The sequence below is a fragment of the Anomaloglossus baeobatrachus genome, chromosome 2, assembly GCF_048569485.1.
Source record: "Anomaloglossus baeobatrachus isolate aAnoBae1 chromosome 2, aAnoBae1.hap1, whole genome shotgun sequence".
Classification (NCBI taxonomy): domain Eukaryota; kingdom Metazoa; phylum Chordata; class Amphibia; order Anura; family Aromobatidae; genus Anomaloglossus; species Anomaloglossus baeobatrachus.
In genome coordinates, this window is record NC_134354.1 from 614153675 (window position 1) to 614171354 (window position 17680).

Genomic DNA, 17680 nt, shown 5'->3' on the forward strand with positions numbered 1-17680 from the left:
TCAGCGAGCTCATACCATTAGTGGGCAGCTTAGGCTGTACAATCCAAGTTTATTAAGTTTGAAAATTCATCCACTTTTTGATTGTTGTGTGCACCTCTCCAGATAATATCCGGGCGGGTTATGCACATGATTCCCCCCTCCACCCGTTCCTCCCTCTCTCTGGCTATATGCAAATTTCTCTTTTCAGAAACACGGCATCGGAGTTGGCGCCTGCACATAGCGGTTATCTCCGGCACCATGTTTCTGGAGCCCGCATTATCTAGTCTTGTGCATGAGAGGGTGGCGCATGGGCCCTCGCTTCTTCAGATGTCGTTGTGACCATGGGAGCGCGCACGGTCACAACAGGACTAGAGAACAGCTGAACAGCTACGATATCGTCTGCTGCAGCTAATCGGTAAGACAGCTGTTCTCCAGTCCTGTTGTGACCGCGCGCGCTCCCGCGGTCACAACGAGATCTGAAGAAGCAAGGGCGCACGTGCCGCCCTCTCAAGCACAAGACTAGGTAATGCGGGCTTCAGAAACATGGCGCCGGAGATAAGTGCTATGCGCAGGCGCCAACTCAGTCGCCTTGTTTCTGAATAGAGAAATTTGCATACAGCCAGAGAGAGGGAGGAACAGGTGGCGGGGGGGGGGGATCATGTGCATAACCCGCCCGGATATTATCTGGAGAGGTGCACACGTCAATCAAAAAGTGGATGAATTTTCAAACTTCATAAACTTGGATTTCACAGCCTAAACATCCGAGCTGCCCACTAATGGTATGTACAGCCTGTGCCTGATAGTGCCAGTACTGCACTGGCTGCACCTTATATATCAAAATCCTGATGTTTGGTTCCCTTTAAAATCCCAAAGGAGCATTGCATGGTTTATAAGTCTCCTTATGCTGAAATGACATTTGCAGAAGGAGAAACGTTGCCATAATTAAAAATATTGTTCCTACCATTCGCAGAGGTTGGCATCTTAATAGGAGAGCAGTTTTAGAGATGTAATATACTTCTATAGGGAAATATTAAATTTATGTATGTACTTTGATCACATATCTAGCCCACATTATCATTATGTGGAAGTTATTCTTATCTTTGCCATATATGAATCATTATTCTGACTGACATAACAAGAGCAGGATACTGTGACACATTGTTCAGCATGTTTGGCAGATTAGCCAAAAGATGTTAAAGAGGAAGCCAATGCTAACCATGCCACCAATGCCTCTGTGCTATTAGGGTGCTAACCTCGGTGTCAGGACTAATTTTTAATTAAGGGAAGTATAGAATTTTGGCTTAATATATTTAGGCTCAGTTATTTTCATGCAAACAAAAGCAATTTACCTGCTTTTTCTATCTGCTTTCATTCTCTAGCATTGAAAGCTTACTACTTACAGTTACATAGTTATATAGGTTGAAAAAAGACCTAGGTCCTTCTAGTTCACCCTTCCTCCACCAATCATATATTTTATCCCTAAATTATCTATAACCAACAATGTTCAGAAAATCATCCAGCCCTTTTTTAAAAGTTGTTATAGTATTTGCCATTACTGCCTCTTGTGGTAGGGCATTCCACAGTCTGACTGCTCTAACTGTAAAGAACACTTTCCTATTTAGCTGTCGGAATCGCTTTTCTTCCACTCGCAGTGAGTGCCCCCTGGTCCTTAATATTGACTTTGAAAGAAATAAGTCATGTGCCAGTCCTTTATATTGACCACACATGTATTTATACATATAAAAGATCTCCTCTGAGACGTCTTTTTTCTAAGCTAAACAAATCCAACTTTTCCAACCTGTCATCATATGTGAGGCCTTCCATTCCTTCCAATAATCTAGTTGCCCACCTTTGAACGGAATATAACATCTGAATATCCTTTTTAAAATGTGGAGCCCAAAACTGTATCCCATATTCTAGATGTGGCCTTACAAGTGATTCATAGAGGGGTAACAATACATTGGGATCACTGGATCTCATCTCCTTTTTGTACACCATAAAATCTTGTTTGCTTTAGCAGCTGCTGCCTGACATTGAGTGCTGCTGCTCAGCTTATTCGTAATAAGAATCCCCAAGTCCTGTAGTCCTCAGTTTACCTCCATTTAATGTAAACGCAGCTATAGGATTACTCCGTCCTAGGTGCATTATTTTCAGTTTATCAACATTAACTCTCATTTACTAAGATTTTGCCCATTCTGACATCTTATACAGATCATTTTGTAATAATGTGTCTTATCAGAAGTTTTTCAATCATATGGGCTGTCCCATATTGTTTAAAGGCATAGTACTCTCAGTGTATGTAAACTTTTGACTGTGCAGAAAGTAATAAAAATGCCTTAAAAATACTTTCTCTCTCATTATTCTGGTTCTTGGCAAATATAAATAATTTTGGTAATCCTAATTTAACTAAAACGGGAAAGAGTTATTCTGATTTCATGCCAGATACGGAGAACAAATGCAGATGTGTCATTTTAGATAGTTTATGTAAACTGCTGAAAACTGCTGATTTTAATTGAAGATATATATATATATATATATACATAGATAATTAAACATATTTTATTTATATATATATATATATATATATATATATATATATATATATATATATATACACACATACATATACATATACAGTGCCTACAAGTATTATTCAACCCCCTGCAGATTTAGCAGGTTTACACATTCGGAATTGAGTTGGCATTGTGACACTTGGACTGTAGATCAGCCTGGAAGTGTGAAATGCACTGCAGCAAAAAAGAATGTTATTTCTTTTTTTATTTTTTTTTTTTTTAAATTGTGAAAAGTTTATTCAGAGGGTCATTTATTATTCAACCCCTCAAACCACCAGAATTCTGTTTGGTTCCCCTAAAGTATTGAGAAGTATTTCAGGCACAAAGAACAATGAGCTTCACATGTTTGGATTAATTATCTCTTTTTCCAGCCTTTTCTGATTAATTAAGACCCTCCCCAAACTTGTGAACAGCACTCATACATGGTCAACATGGGAAAGACAAAAGGAGCATTCCAAGGCCATCAGAGACAAGATCGTGGAGGGTCACAAGGCTGGCAAGGGGTACAAAACCCTTTCCAAGGAGTTGGGCCTACCTGTCTCCACTGTTGGGAGCATCATCCGGAAGTGGAAGGCTTATGGAACTACTGTTAGCCTTCCACGGCCTGGACAGCCTTTGAAAGTTTCCTCCCGTGCCGAGGCCAGGCTTGTCCGAAGAGTCAAGGCTAACCCAAGGACAACAAGGAAGGAGCTCCAGGAGGATCTCATGGCAGTGGGGACATTGGTTTCAGTCAATACCATAAGTAACGTACTGTATATATATATATACAGTGCCTACAAGTAGTATTCAACCCCCTGCAGATTTAGCAGGTTTGATAAGATGCAAATAAGTTAGAGCCTGCAAACTTCAAACCAGAGCAGGATTTATTAACAGATGCATAAATCTTACAAACCAACAAGTTATGTTGCTCAGTTAAATTTTAATAAATTTTCAACATAAAAGTGTGGGTCAATTATTATACAACCCCTAGGTTTAATATTTTGTGGAATAACCCTTGTTTGCAATTACAGCTAATAATCGTCTTTTATAAGACCGGATCAGGCCGGCACAGGTCTCTGGAGTTATCTTGGCCCACTCCTTCATGCAGATCTTCTCCAAGTTATCTAGGTTCTTTGGGTGTCTCATGTGGACTTTAATCTTGAGCTCCTTCCACAAGTTTTCAATTGGGTTAAGGTCAGGAGACTGACTAGGCCACTGCAACACCTTGATTTTTTCCCTCTTGAACCAGGCCTTGGTTTTCTTGGCTGTGTGCTTTGGGTCGTTATCTTGTTGGAAGATGAAATGACGACCCATCTTAAGATCCTTGATGGAGGAGCGCAGGTTCTTGGCCAAAATCTCCAGGTAGGCCGTGCTATCCATCTTCCCATGGATGCGGACCAGATGGCCAGGCCCCTTGGCTGAGAAACAGCCCCACAGCATGATGCTGCCACCACCATGCTTGACTGTAGGGAAGGTATTCTGGGGGTCGTATGCAGTGCCATCCAGTCTCCAAACGTCACGTGTGTGGTTGGCACCAAAGATCTCGATCTTGGTCTCATCGGACCAGAGAACCTTGAACCAGTCTGTCTCAGAGTCCTCCAAGTGATCATGAGCAAACTGTAGACGAGCCTTGACATGACGCTTTGAAAGTAAAGGTACCTTACGGGCTCGTCTGGAACGGAGACCATTGCGGTGGAGTATGTTACTTATGGTATTGACTGAAACCAATGTCCCCACTGCCATGAGATCTTCTCGGAGCTCCTTGTTGTCCTTGGGTTAGCCTTGACTCTTCGGACAAGCCTGGCCTCAGCACGGGTGGAAACTTTCAAAGGCTGTCCAGGCCGTGGAAGGCTAACAGTCGTTCCATAAGCCTTCCACTTCCGGATGATGCTCCCAACAGTGGAGACAGGTAGGCCCAACTCCTTGGAAAGGGTTTGTACCCCTTGCCAGCCTTGGGACCCTCCACGATCTTGTCTCTGATGGCCTTGGAATGCTCCTTTGTCTTTCCCATGTTGACCAAGTATGAGTGCTGTTCACAAGTTTGGGGAGGGTCTTAATTAGTCAGAAAAGGCTGGAAAAAGAGATAATTAATCCAAACATGTGAAGCTCATTGTTCTTTGTGCCTGAAATACTTCTTAATACTTTAGGGGAACCAAACAGAATTCTTGTGGTTCGAGGGGTTGAATAATAAATGACCCTCTGAATAAACTTTTCACAATTTAAAAAAAAAAAAAAAAAAAAAGAAATAACATTCTTTTTTGCTGCAGTGCATTTCACACTTCCAGGCTGATCTACAGTCCAAGTGTCACAATGCCAACTCAATTCCGAATGTGTAAACCTGCTAAATCTGCAGGGGGTTGAATAATACTTGTAGGCACTGTATACACACACATATATATATATATATATATATATACACACACATATATACATACACACACATTACAATAGCAGTTGTACTAAAGTTATGATTAAAAATGGTATTAGGAGTCTAATTAAAACAATGACCAATTCTAAAATTATTATTCTAGCCCAAATACATGCACTTAAATAAAAAACAAAAAGACTCCCATCCCATGAAGTGTGTATGGAACTGTAATACAATATATATTGTGTGTTTGTGGTTTCAAACTCTTAGGATTTTCTATACTGGGGTTGGACGGTCTCCGGTACATTTTACATGATGAGGACAGTTGGATCCTAATGCAATAATACTATATATACTGTACATACATAAATAAATATTAGACTAGTTACAGACCTTACTCCAGCAGATGCCACTTAGCTGAAATAAGATACGGTGTGAAATGTATTTCTCAACCTTTAAGTTGATATTAAAGTGAGGAGGCTACTCTTTGTGTTGTGGCATGGCTGAAACACGACACAGCGTGATATTTAACCCCTTACTTAACATGATAATGGAGTGGTTACTCACCCTGCTCTAGTGGTTGGCATTTAGCTGAAGTGGTTTTCATCTTAAGGGCTTCTCTTACAGACATGTCACAGCAGGAACCTTTGTTAGTGTCTTGATCACTGTCAGCTTGATCACTGTCTCCATGACCACTGTCCCTTAGGCTTGCTCTTTCTGGGTCTTTGAAGGTTGAACTACTGATTTATTATAAAGAAATAAGTAAATGTAAGTGTCTGCCAATGAGAAATAGGCCCAAAAAGGTAAATTATTGAGCATTATTTGCAATTATTTTACCTTTGAACAAACTGCTGTCTGCTTCCCATGTAATTGGACTCTGCAGGGAAATTGTCTGTCTGCAGAGAGAAGAGAACATAAATATATAAGTATGTACATATACAAACATGATATTCAGCAACGGGGTGTTCTGGCATATCATTTATAAAAGGGAAAAATAATGGATGTTTTTACATTTTAATTAAATTCTGGAGCAAAATTGAGCACAGTGGAAAACAAAATTAATCAATCCCAAACACTAGCTCCTAAAATAGGCATTAAGACTGTGCTATCCTAATATACAGAGAGCAGGACCGTGCCTGTGGCGCTGATTTGATGGAACAAAAACAAGTAAATCATTTATTCTTGATCATTTTTACCTTACGCTTGTATATGTAATAGCTTCCAATCATCCCAGATGCAGCGGGACAGTCCCAGACTTGAGTCTCTGTCCCGCTGTCATGGGTGGTGGGTCAAGTGTCCCACCCTGCCCTCCTATGAGTAACGCTGCACAGCATCAGCACTGAGCTGCTAAGTTCATGCTGTGCAATACCTAAGGTCCTCTGAGAAGGCAAGAGAGGAGGTTATCACCACTCTATGTCTTCTCTCCTGCAGCGCTGAGGAGGTAACCTGAGTGTGGACTGACAGGAACAAGAAGTTAGGCTTGAAATGTGATGGATATGTAGACAGAAAGTTGATGGAGCTCATTGTACTCAGTGGGGATAGTGGAGCTGTGAATTCAATAAGAAATCCATCCCCAGCTGCTTTGCATTGTTCTGCTTCTATAACGGACAGAACAACAAAAAGGTTTAGCATTAGTGTGAACACAGCCTTCAAGGGGTTGTCCATCACTTCCTATAGTTTTCTTAATGTGGCCAGATGATAATGAAATGATAAATGGCTGTGGCTGTGGTTAAGGGGGGTGACCTAAAATGTTGCTGCAGCACATATCTCGCCATATATTCTGTCCCTCTTGTTCTTCTTCAAAAGTTGGAGGTATGAATGTAAGTACAGTGAAACCACTATGAGATAGCCACAAATAGAGTTAGAATTTTTTTTTGACGGGCGGTCTGGTCAAAGAGGATGGCTAGTATACAGTATATGATGAAACTGAAAATGTGTCACAGGGAATCTTGTGTGGGCCTTTTTAAAGAGGTTGTGTTTAAAAGAAGTTTGCCCATTTCAGCGTTTAAAAGAAAAGCAACAATAAATCTTATAACATTGTATATAACCCCTGTGTTATAACCCCTTAAAAGCCATTTTGATTAATAAGGATTCAGGTCCTGAGACGTAAAATGATTGCTAAAACCAAAAGTAAAAAACATTCAGCTTATATATGACCATGCACAAGAATGATTATGGGTTCTATATAAAGTCAATGGGTGCACACACGATTCTGCTCACACTCACACAATAGCCAAGCGCTCTGTCCGGTGGTGTGTGAGTAATCAGTTGGACTCTCAGAAGTGGGGGGAAAGGGGGGTGGGCATCGATAGAGCTGTTAAGAAGTTAATCAAACATTACATACACAATCATATAAAACTGTTCTTAAAGAGGTTGTCCACTACTTTTACATTGATAGCCTGTCCTTAGGATAGGTCATGAATGTCTTATAAGCCAGGGTTTGCCATCCAGCACCCCCGCCAATCAGCTATTGTCTGTGCCTCCGGCAGTAGCACGTAGACAGAAATGCTCATTTCCAGAGCTGCCCAGTCAACTGATAGTGGCCGCGGCCTGGTATTGCACATCCGCCTCCCATTCAAATCAATAGAATGTGGATGAGCAGTACCAGGCTACAGCTGCTATCAGAAGATGGGGCAGTTCTGGAACTGTGCATTTCCGGCTGCCTACTGCTGTTGCCGGCACCAAGAACAGCTGATCAGCGGGGTGCCAAGTGTTGGACCCAAGCTGATCAGACATTGATGACCTATTGTAAAGATAGGGCACCAATGTAAAAGAAGTGGCCAACATCTTTAAGTTTAACTTTAACCATCAATTTAATTTATTTGTATGACAGAAAAAGGCTAAACTTATAGAGCTATTTATACTAGTAGAGCAGATTCAGTCTTATTAAGGGGAATCTATCAGCAGATGTTTGCTTTGTAATCTGAGAGCAACATAGTATAGGGGCAGAGACCCTGATTCAGAGTACAGTTGCACGGACAAGTACAATCCGACAAAACACGGACTACTCTCACTGTGGTGTAAAACTATAGGGCAGTTTCTATCTGTGATTGATGTCTCATGCCATAACGGCATGCAGAATGAATTGCGGCATGCTGCGTTTGGCAGGGAGTCTCAGCTCACATCCTCCCATACAAGTCTATGGGAGCGCGAGAAACATCGTACTACACTCGCATATCACGCGACTGCACCGCGATGTACGCAGAGACAGGCAGTGGAGGAGATGGGGAGAAAGTGCTCCCTCCTTCTCTGCTCCTGTGATGTGATTGCAAGATTGGATCACAGTCGCATGACGCTCGCAGCAGAGGGTCAAGTGGAGCCGTACCATCAGGCAATGTATCACTTCTGGGGCTGTGTGTTCTTGTTTCAATAAAGTCAGTATTTTTACAGCAGGAGATTATCAGTAGACTAGTTGCCTGGAGCCATGTAGTCCTCCTGCATTGTATAACCACACTCCCACCACTAATTAGTAGCTTTTTGTAAATATTCAATGTATACAAAAAAATTGCCAATCAGTGATGTGAGCGGGGTTATACAGAACGTTTATCAAAACTGCACCAAACAGCCCACTAAGTGACACTGTCCTGGAATTAAACTTTCTGTCCCAACATCATGCTGCTCTCAGATTACAGAGGAAAAACCTGCTGACAGTTCTTCAGTATCAGATGCAAAAAACATGAATTTAGGAAGCAAGGCATGGAGAAAAACTAGATAGAATAACCACTAATATTACTTAATAGTATCAGAGACCAAAAAATACTTCAGTTGTGCTCCATGGTCAAAAGCTGGAGGAACCTCCATGAACCAGGTAGCTAATACTCCTAGAGATTTACTGCCAGCTTGGGATTTTTCTACCTATGACCTGTCCTATCAATTGGGGGGTCAGTCCCCAGAATCAGTCAGCTATCACTTATCATATGGATACGTAATAACTACTCCCTCAAAAGCTACTGAACTTTATGCAAAATGTTTTGGGACACCTAAGTTTAATACGGCCACATTTTTCACACCAGGATTCACAACATAAGGGCTCTTTTCCACTTGCGATTTCTATTTGTCAGTGCGAGCTGATAAAACATAGGATCACATTCGCATCAGTACAAAACTATGGGTCTGTATCCTTTAGCCTTTTATTTCTCGTCAAGCATATGGGAGCGTGTGAAACATCGCACTGCACTCATATGTCATCCGACCGCAGGGCGATGTACGCAGAGACAGACAGCGGAGGAGATGGGAGAGAGTGTTCCCTCCCTTTTCTTCACATCTGTGATATGATCGCAAGATCGCATCACAGTCGCATGACTCTCGGCTGACGCTCACAGCAGAGGGTGATTAGCATATCGCTTCCGATGCTCTCGCATTAAGGCCATATGCGCATGCTGTGGCCTTACCATGGATTTTACCGCGGATTTGCTGCAGAAAATGTTTCTAACATTTCTGCAGTCATTCCCCAGCAAAACCTATGGGTATAAAAAAATTCTGTGCGCACACTGCGTTTTTTTTATACCTGCGGATTTACCCGCGGATTTTCCGCTGCGGAATTAATGTGCATGTCACTTCTTTTCCGCATGTACCTGCGGTTTTTGCCATAGATAATGGTAAAAAACTGCAGGTATCAACTCACGGAAAAATCTTGGCAAAACTGCGGCAATACCGCAGTAATACCGCGGGTGCGTTATTATCGCGGTTTTTGCCGCGGGTGTGGTATTCTGCCACAGTGTGCGGATTTTTCTTAAGAAAAATCTATTTTCTAGTGCGCATATAGCCTAAAAGCGGTACGCTTAGTGGAAAAGAACCCTAATACTGAACCTTGAGCTGAAAGCACTGTAGAGGTCCATGATCCCAACGGTTCATCTCATTAGACCCATGGTTTCGAGGCCTTAAAGTCTCTAAACCATAAGTCAAATGAGATGAGCCGTTGGGATCATGGACCTTAGAAATTCCCAAATGATATCTGTATGAAACTAGCCTTTCAGTACTGCTGTCCTTCTGTGTAGCAGATGGTGTCTGGTCTCTTTATGCACAAGATGGTAATTTCAGCACCCCCTAGGTATATCATTTTTCATTTCTACATATCATCAGAAGCCACATCATTTTTTTTTTCCAGAAGCCATCAGAAAATTCATGAAAACAAAAAAAAAAAATAGTATGGAAATGAACAGATATGCTTTAGACCAAATCTCTTATGGGCATTTTTTTATTAATTTGAACAAAAGCAAGCATTACATGTATGGATAATTTAATCTTATAATTAAGACTCATCCATATTAATAGCGGTTGCTGTGTAACACCACTGCATGCAAACAATATTATTAATGATCACAGTTGCCAAGTGCATAAGAAAAAAAAAATGTCATTTAATGGTTCCGTTAAGTATTTTTAGCACAGCAAGCTCACAAACCAAAGATCTAATGTTGTTTACTACATTCAAATTATATGGGCTCCTGCCAATTACAGTCTGAATTATCTCTGTATAAGCCATGGAAGCTTCAAGTGGCATAAACAATAGGAACGAAACAAAGGAAATAAAGAGGATAGGAATGAGGCGAATGCATCAACCGTGAGCATCAACAAGCCCTTACAGCTGTCATATTGATAAAGTCTTGACTGCTCCACATATCTCACCACATCGCGCCGCTCCAGCAATGTTATTTTAATGTGCGTGTGTGCATGCAAAAAACATTTAAGAAGCACTGCGAAAATGCTTAATTAATGAAGCAGAAAGCCTAAGGTAATGGTTAATGTTGCACAGCGAGTGTTTACATAAATGGCTAATCTTAAAAATCACCCTCTTTTTCTGGGAGTTAATTTCCTTTAATCTTGCTGGTGGCCTTGTGTCATTAAAAAAGATTTTCAGTAATGAAGATCTAATGATGTCATTTATAAGACTGTACAAGATGCTAGAAGTTTGGGGGTAGTGACATCCTTCACGTAAAATTGCTTTGCGCTGTTATTTTCGCCGTCTCCTAAATGATTTCTTAAGTGCGCTACTTTCAAACTTGTCCGTTTCATTCTAAATCTCATCAAATTAAAACTTAAAAATGTTCAAGACTTTCTTTTAGGTAAAGAAAGCTAATGAATATCATCAGTAACTACAGGTAGTTATCCTATGATCTCCTATCCATAATCTCATATGAACAGAGGATAGGGTCCACAGTCTCATATAGGAGACTGTGGAGCCCCAGTATCAGATCAGTGACAGCCCAACAATCATACATTTACCACTAATCTTGTGGAAACATCTCGAATATACTCAATCAGCAGATTTGTGCTATGATATCTGAGAGATACCCGATATAGGGGCAGTGATACTGATTCTAGTGATGTGTCTCTTAGGGGTACTTTGCATGCTGTGACATCGCTAGCCGATTGTAGTGATGCCGAGCGCGATAGTCCCCGCCCCCGTCGCAGATACGATATCTTGTGATAGCTGCCGTAGCGAACATTATCGCTACGGCAGCTTCACACGCACTTACCTGCCCTGCGACGTCGCTCTGGCCGGTGACCTGCCTCCTTCCTAAGGGGGCGGGTCGTGCGGCGTCACAGCGACGTCACACGGCAGGCGGCCAATAGAAGCGGAGGGTCGGAGATGAGTGGGGCATAAACATCCCGCCCACCTTCTTCCTTCCTCATTGCAGGCGGGACGCAGGTAAGGAGATGTTCCTCGCTCCTGCCGCTTCATACACAGCGATGTGCGCTGCCGCAGGAACGAGGAACAACATCGTACCTGTCGCTGCAGCGAAATTATGGAAATGACCGACACTACACAGATCACCGATTTTCGATGCTTTTGCAATTGTTTATCGGTGCTTCTAGGCTTTACACGTTGCGACATCGTTACCGGCAGCGGATGTGCATCACTTTTGATTTGACCCTGACAATATCGCAGTTGCGATGTCACAGCGTGCAAAGTACCCCTTACTATGCTGGGTCTGTAATTATAGGAGATCACCACAAGAGGACTAGATGTCTCATGCCATGTAGTCATACTGCTCTAACCCCACCCCTACCAAGGATTAGCAGCTTCCTGTCAATATACAAAGTACACAGAAAGCTGTCAATCAGTGTTGTAGGTGGGGTTATACTGGGCTCAGCAGTAAGAGCATTGCTACATCTGCAACAAAGAAAACTGATTTTATCACAGCCGCTGCACTCAGTATACTTAGAGGTACAGCGCTGATATCAGAGTAGCAAAAACCTTGTGACAGATTCCCTTGAAAATTAACTTTTTTTTTAGTCACAAGACACATTAAACTCCAATATAGTCAATCTTTAAAGGAAACCTGTCAGCAGATTTGAGGCCTATAAGCTGTGGCCACCACCAGTGGGCTCTTATATACAGCATTCTAACATGCTGTATATAAGAGCCCAGGCCGCTGTGTAGAACGTAAAAATCACTTTATAATACTTACCTAAACAGTCGTTGTGATGGAGTTGGATCATATGGGCGTCTCCGTTCTCTTGTACCGGCACCTCCTCTTTCGGCCATCTTTGTCCTCCTACTTTTGAAGCCGGGGTGCATGACGCGTTCTACATCATGCACATGTGCTGGCAATGAGGTCCTACGCAGGCGCACTTTGATCTATTCTGAGTAGGGCAGATCAAAGTATTATAGTGAGCCTGTGCGGGATCGGCGAGTGTGTATGACATAGGACGCGTCATTCACACAGGCTTTAAAAGGAAGACGAAAGAAGAGGCGCTGCTACTGGAGATCGGAGACACCCATACGACCCAACTCCACTGCAGCGACCGTTTAGGTGAGTATTATAAAGTGATTTTTACATTCTACACAGCGGACTGGGCTCTTATATACAGCATGTTAGAATGATGTATAAAAGAGCCAACTGGTGGTGGCTGCAGCTTATAGGCCCCAAACCTGGTGACAGGTTCCCATTGAGCATCTTTAAATGATGAGGTGAAATTAAGAAATACATAACACCCAATTAAATGAAATGAGTCATCAAGAGTGATCGTTATCCTTTCTAATTAGGCTATGTGTGCACACTAGTTTTGTTTCTTCAGCAAAAAACGCACCCTCTGGCTGAAAAAACTAGTCAAAAAATGCATGTTTTTGCCGCGTTTTCAGTGCGTTTTTGCCGCATTTTGGTGCGCTTTTGTCCATAAGTTTTTGCCCATTCGTTTGTTCACTATAGTCAATGGAAAAAACGCAGCTAAAAAAGCAAAAGGAAGTAACATGCTTCTTTTTTCTGCACCCAAAACTGCAGGCAAAAAGAAGCAACGTGTGCACAGCACTTCAGAATTCTCATAGACTGCTGGGGAAGGAAATGCATACAGTTTAGGGCCACAAACTGCACCAAAACTGAACCCAAAAACTATAGAGTGCGCACAGGGCCTAAGGCGTACTTTGCATGCTGCGACATCGCAAGCCGATGCTGCGATGCCGAGCGCAATAGTCCCCACCCCCGTCGCAGCTGCCATATCATTGTGATAGCTGCCGTAGCGAATATTATCGCTACGGCGGCTTCACATGCACTCACCTACCGTGCAACGTCGCTCTGGCCGGCGAACCGCCTCCTCATTAAGGGGGCGGGTCATGCGGCGTCACTGCGACGTCACATGGCAGGCGGCCATTAGGAGCGGAGGGGCGGAGATGAGCGGGATGTAAACATCCCGCCCACTTCCTTCCTTCGCATAGCCGACGGGAGCCGCGGTGACGCAGGTAGGAGATGTTCCTTGCTCCTGCGACTTCACACACAGCGATGTGTGCTGCCGCAGGAGCGAGGAACAACATCGGACCGTCGCGTCACCATAATTATGCAATTCGCCGACGCTGCACCGATGATACGATTACAACGATTTTGCGCTCGTTAATCATATCATCTAGGATTTACACACTACGATGTCAAGAGCAATGCAGGAAGTGCGTCACTTTCGACATGACCCCACAGATATCGCACCTGCGATGTCGTAGTGTGCAAAGCCCGCCTAAGTCTCTCCATCCTAGATATCAAATATACTCTTCACTGAGTTGATTTAATGAGCTATGGTTCACATTTATGTGTGTTTCATTATTGATGGAAACATGTTAACATATTTTATTGAAATGATTATCTCACAAATAATATTTACTACTTTGTACAACGTACCCAAAATGGTGGCTCACAGTGAGAATTGAGCAGTTATCTGTATGCATGACCTCTACTCTAGCAACTTCTATAGGTTTGTGGGAGCGGTGGTGCACAAGCTGTGACCATCACTTTCACACACAGAAAATAGAGAAAGTGTTATTGCTTGTCCACTATCACACCATTAATGCTAAACAATACTAATACAATAAACTATGGCTGGTTACAGGATCTCCTGGAAATAGGAAACTGTCTATTCCAATCTTCATGACTGTACTAAAAAGTCATTTGACTTTTTTGATACACCACTTGCAGCTAAAAATCATAACTATTTACCAAATATTGCTAATTAGGTTATTAGCAAATGTAATAAGCTATCCAGTGTTTGTATAAACCAATCAAACAAGAACAATGTAAATAGCTTAAAGGGAATCTGTCAGTAGGATGAAAACTCCTAAGCCATATGGGCATGTAAGTCATAGAAAGCTGAATAAAATGATACCTTAATATCAGCGATCTGATGCCTTATTCCAGAGAAATTCAAGTTTTTCTTATATGTAAATTAGCTTTTCCAGGGTGTGGGCCGGACACTGATCTGCATGAGAATCTGCCTCTAGAGGTTATTTTAAATAAAACCTATTATTTTTAAATAAAAGCTAAAGCGATGTCGTTGGGGGTCATGGAATTTGTGACGCATATCCGGCCGCGTTAGCGATGTCGTTGCGTGTGACACCTATGAGCGATTTTGAATCGTTGCAAAAACGTTCAAAATCGCTAATCGGTGACAGCTGCAGGTACGATGTTGTTCCTGTGGCAGCACACATCGCTATGTGTAACACCGCAGGAACAACGAACATCTCCTTACCTGCGTCCACCGGCAATGAGGAAGGAAGGAGGTGGGCGGGATGTTACGTCCCGCTTATCTCCGCCCCTCGGCTTCTATTGGCTGGCCGCTTAGTGACGTTGCGGTGATGCCGAACGCACCTCCCCCTTGAGGGAGGGATTGTTCGGCAGTCACAGCGATGTCACTGAACAGGTATGTGCATGTGACACTGCCGTAGCGATAATGTTCGCTACGGCAGAGAACACCACATATCGGCTGTACGACGGGGGCGGGTGCTATCGTGCTCGACATCGCCAGCAAATGCCAGCGATGTTGCAGCATGTAAAGTGGCCCTTAGAAGTGTGAGACAAGTAACTAACACAGAACAGCAGAACTGAACTTTGTCTTCTTACAAACAAGTTAACAGCTGCTGCTCTCACAGCTCCGCTATATTGCAACAATACTGCAACTCTGTCTGCCTGTGAGATGGAGGCTGAAGCACTTAGAGGAACCTGCAGAAGAGTGAGTTATAATCACACACAGCTCTGCAGTGAGAGCAAAAGATCAAAGAGTGACCATCACATATCACAGTGATAACTACCCCTTTAATTTCAAATAAGCTTTGAAAGCAGAATCTCATGTAGATCATTATCCATCCCACAGCCTGGAATACCTCATTTACATATAAGAAAAATGTGGAATTCTCTGGATTAAAAAATTGGATTACAGACATAAAGATATAATTTTATTCAGCCCCTTTGGCCTGCATACCCATAGAGAGGGCTTAAGAGGGTTGATCCTTCTGACCGATTCCCTTAAACACTATTATAACAAGTGGTTTTTTTTCAAATTCAACTCAAAATGCCACTTTAATAAATACTACAGTCTCAGAATTATTAAACACTTACATAACAAGCATCATTTAGTACTTACTAGAGCACCCTTTGGCTGAAATAACCTGCTGCATATGTGACACATGGTCAAACACCAGCTTCGTGCAATCTTATTTCTCATGAGAAATAAACTCCCTAACATTCTTGAGTTGTCAAAAGTGGTTAATAAAATTAAAAAAAGATGTCATTGCATAAAAAAGGAAAACGATTCAAAAAATAGAGATGACATTGGATTTTCCTAGAGATACAGATGAAGTATAGAGCTCGATTTCAAAGCTAAAGGAACATGATATACTATGTGGATGTGGCAGAAAGAGAAAACTAGGAATCACTCAAAGGTTTTCAACCACCTGTCTTCTCAGGAATCTGGTGGTAGGCGGTGATATAATCTGCAGCAAGATTTGGTGTAAGCAGGCACTAAGGTTACAGTTTGCATACTAAAACACATACTAAACACAAAAGGATTTCATGCCTGAACTCCATGACGAACAGCTCTAGCGTTCAAAAAGCACAAGAATAGTCAGCTCTAATATGAATAAAATCATATAAAAAAAGTTTTGGTATTCTCTTCTGTGGAATCACAAATCAAATCTGTAATGTTTCAATGTGTGGTATGTCTACAGGAGGAAGAATGAAATTTACAATGAAAAGAACAATTTTGCTATAGATAAAGAACAGTCCCATCAAATTTTTATTCTCTTAATATATTGGAATCATATTATATAGCACTGTGTACTTACAATTGCTTATTTTGCCCTTCTACCCAGTTAATTCATCTCTTTTCTATTAGGTCAATGACATAATATGATTAAAAATTGACTAGCTGAATCTTTAAGCTCTATGCAGAAATTGGAAGTCTATTTTCCTACATGAGTCATTGGACAAGTCCCTAGCCAATGGTGAGGGAAGCAGAGGAGCCAGGAGTTGAATAGGGGATGACTCGTTCATCACGTTTTTCATCACGTGATCCCATAATACTAATGGAAAAGAGAAAAATTAACTGGGTAGAAGCACAAAATGAGCAAGTATAAGTACACAGTGTTATATAATATAATATAATGATTCCACTATATTAAAAGTATAAAAATGTTGATAGGAGTGCTTCTTTATGCTTTGTGGTGGCTAGTGATGTTCTGTTGCTTCCTCTAGCACTAGATGTCTACACCGTGTGAAGGGCAAGATAGATTCAGTTAACTATCAGGAAATACTAGGAGAGAACGTCATAGGAAGAAGTTAAAGCTTGGGCATCATTAGATCTTCCTGCAGAATAGTGACGCAAAGCAAAACCCTCAAAGTCTACCATGTTTTTTTCAGTAGAAGCCTTGGAGCATTCTGGAATGGCTGTCATGGTTGCCTGGCTAATATCTTTGGGAAAACATTTGGCTAATAAACCTTCATTGCAATGGTGGTTGATATATTTTATTGTAACGTTGTTTGAAGACAAATAATTTGCTGCTAAAACACACAATTTCTGAAGTAGTCTAGAAAAGCTCAAAAAGTTTGATTATTATTGGTTTATGAACAAGCAGCAAATTTAATGCAGTACTGTCTGCAAATGTCCTATTCATTGTCAATGAATTTGTTGAGTGTAATAAAGCGGGGGTTAATACAATTGCACAACTAGAGATGGTTCCTAGTATGTGTTTGAACCGCGATGTCCTAACGGACAGCGGGTATCCTGACTTCAACTCAACAGCATCATATATGCCTGTGAGGATATGACTATGACTTAACTTCAGGAAACCCACAGCCATTTCGGAAATTATGGTCCATATTGAGATTATGAATTTCGGACGTGTCGGATTTTTTGTGATATAATGGTGTAATATCAAACACTTCTCAAAGCTGAGCTATCATGTTACAAAAAACAAGTAAATAACCAATTAGGTGATGCTGCCATCATATGTCTAGCATCACTATTTTTGTTATTTATAACAGGAAAATGCCATTTTGACTAACACCGTACATTTTTTTTTTCA

The 17680-nt window shown here is 41.6% G+C and overlaps 1 protein-coding gene across 2 annotated transcripts in view; it reads right to left on the reverse strand.

The window, feature by feature from the left end:
• The window catches only part of PCDH17 (protocadherin 17), a 252979-nt gene that overhangs the window by 164155 nt on the left and 71144 nt on the right, over window positions 1-17680 (reverse strand). For both annotated transcript variants that reach the window (XM_075336839.1, XM_075336838.1), the window contains 2 exons: window positions 5737-5795; window positions 5467-5639 (listed from right to left, as the gene is read on the reverse strand). In XM_075336839.1, coding sequence (XP_075192954.1) covers window positions 5467-5639; window positions 5737-5795 — 232 coding nt within the window. The remainder of the gene's footprint in view (window positions 1-5466; window positions 5640-5736; window positions 5796-17680) is intronic.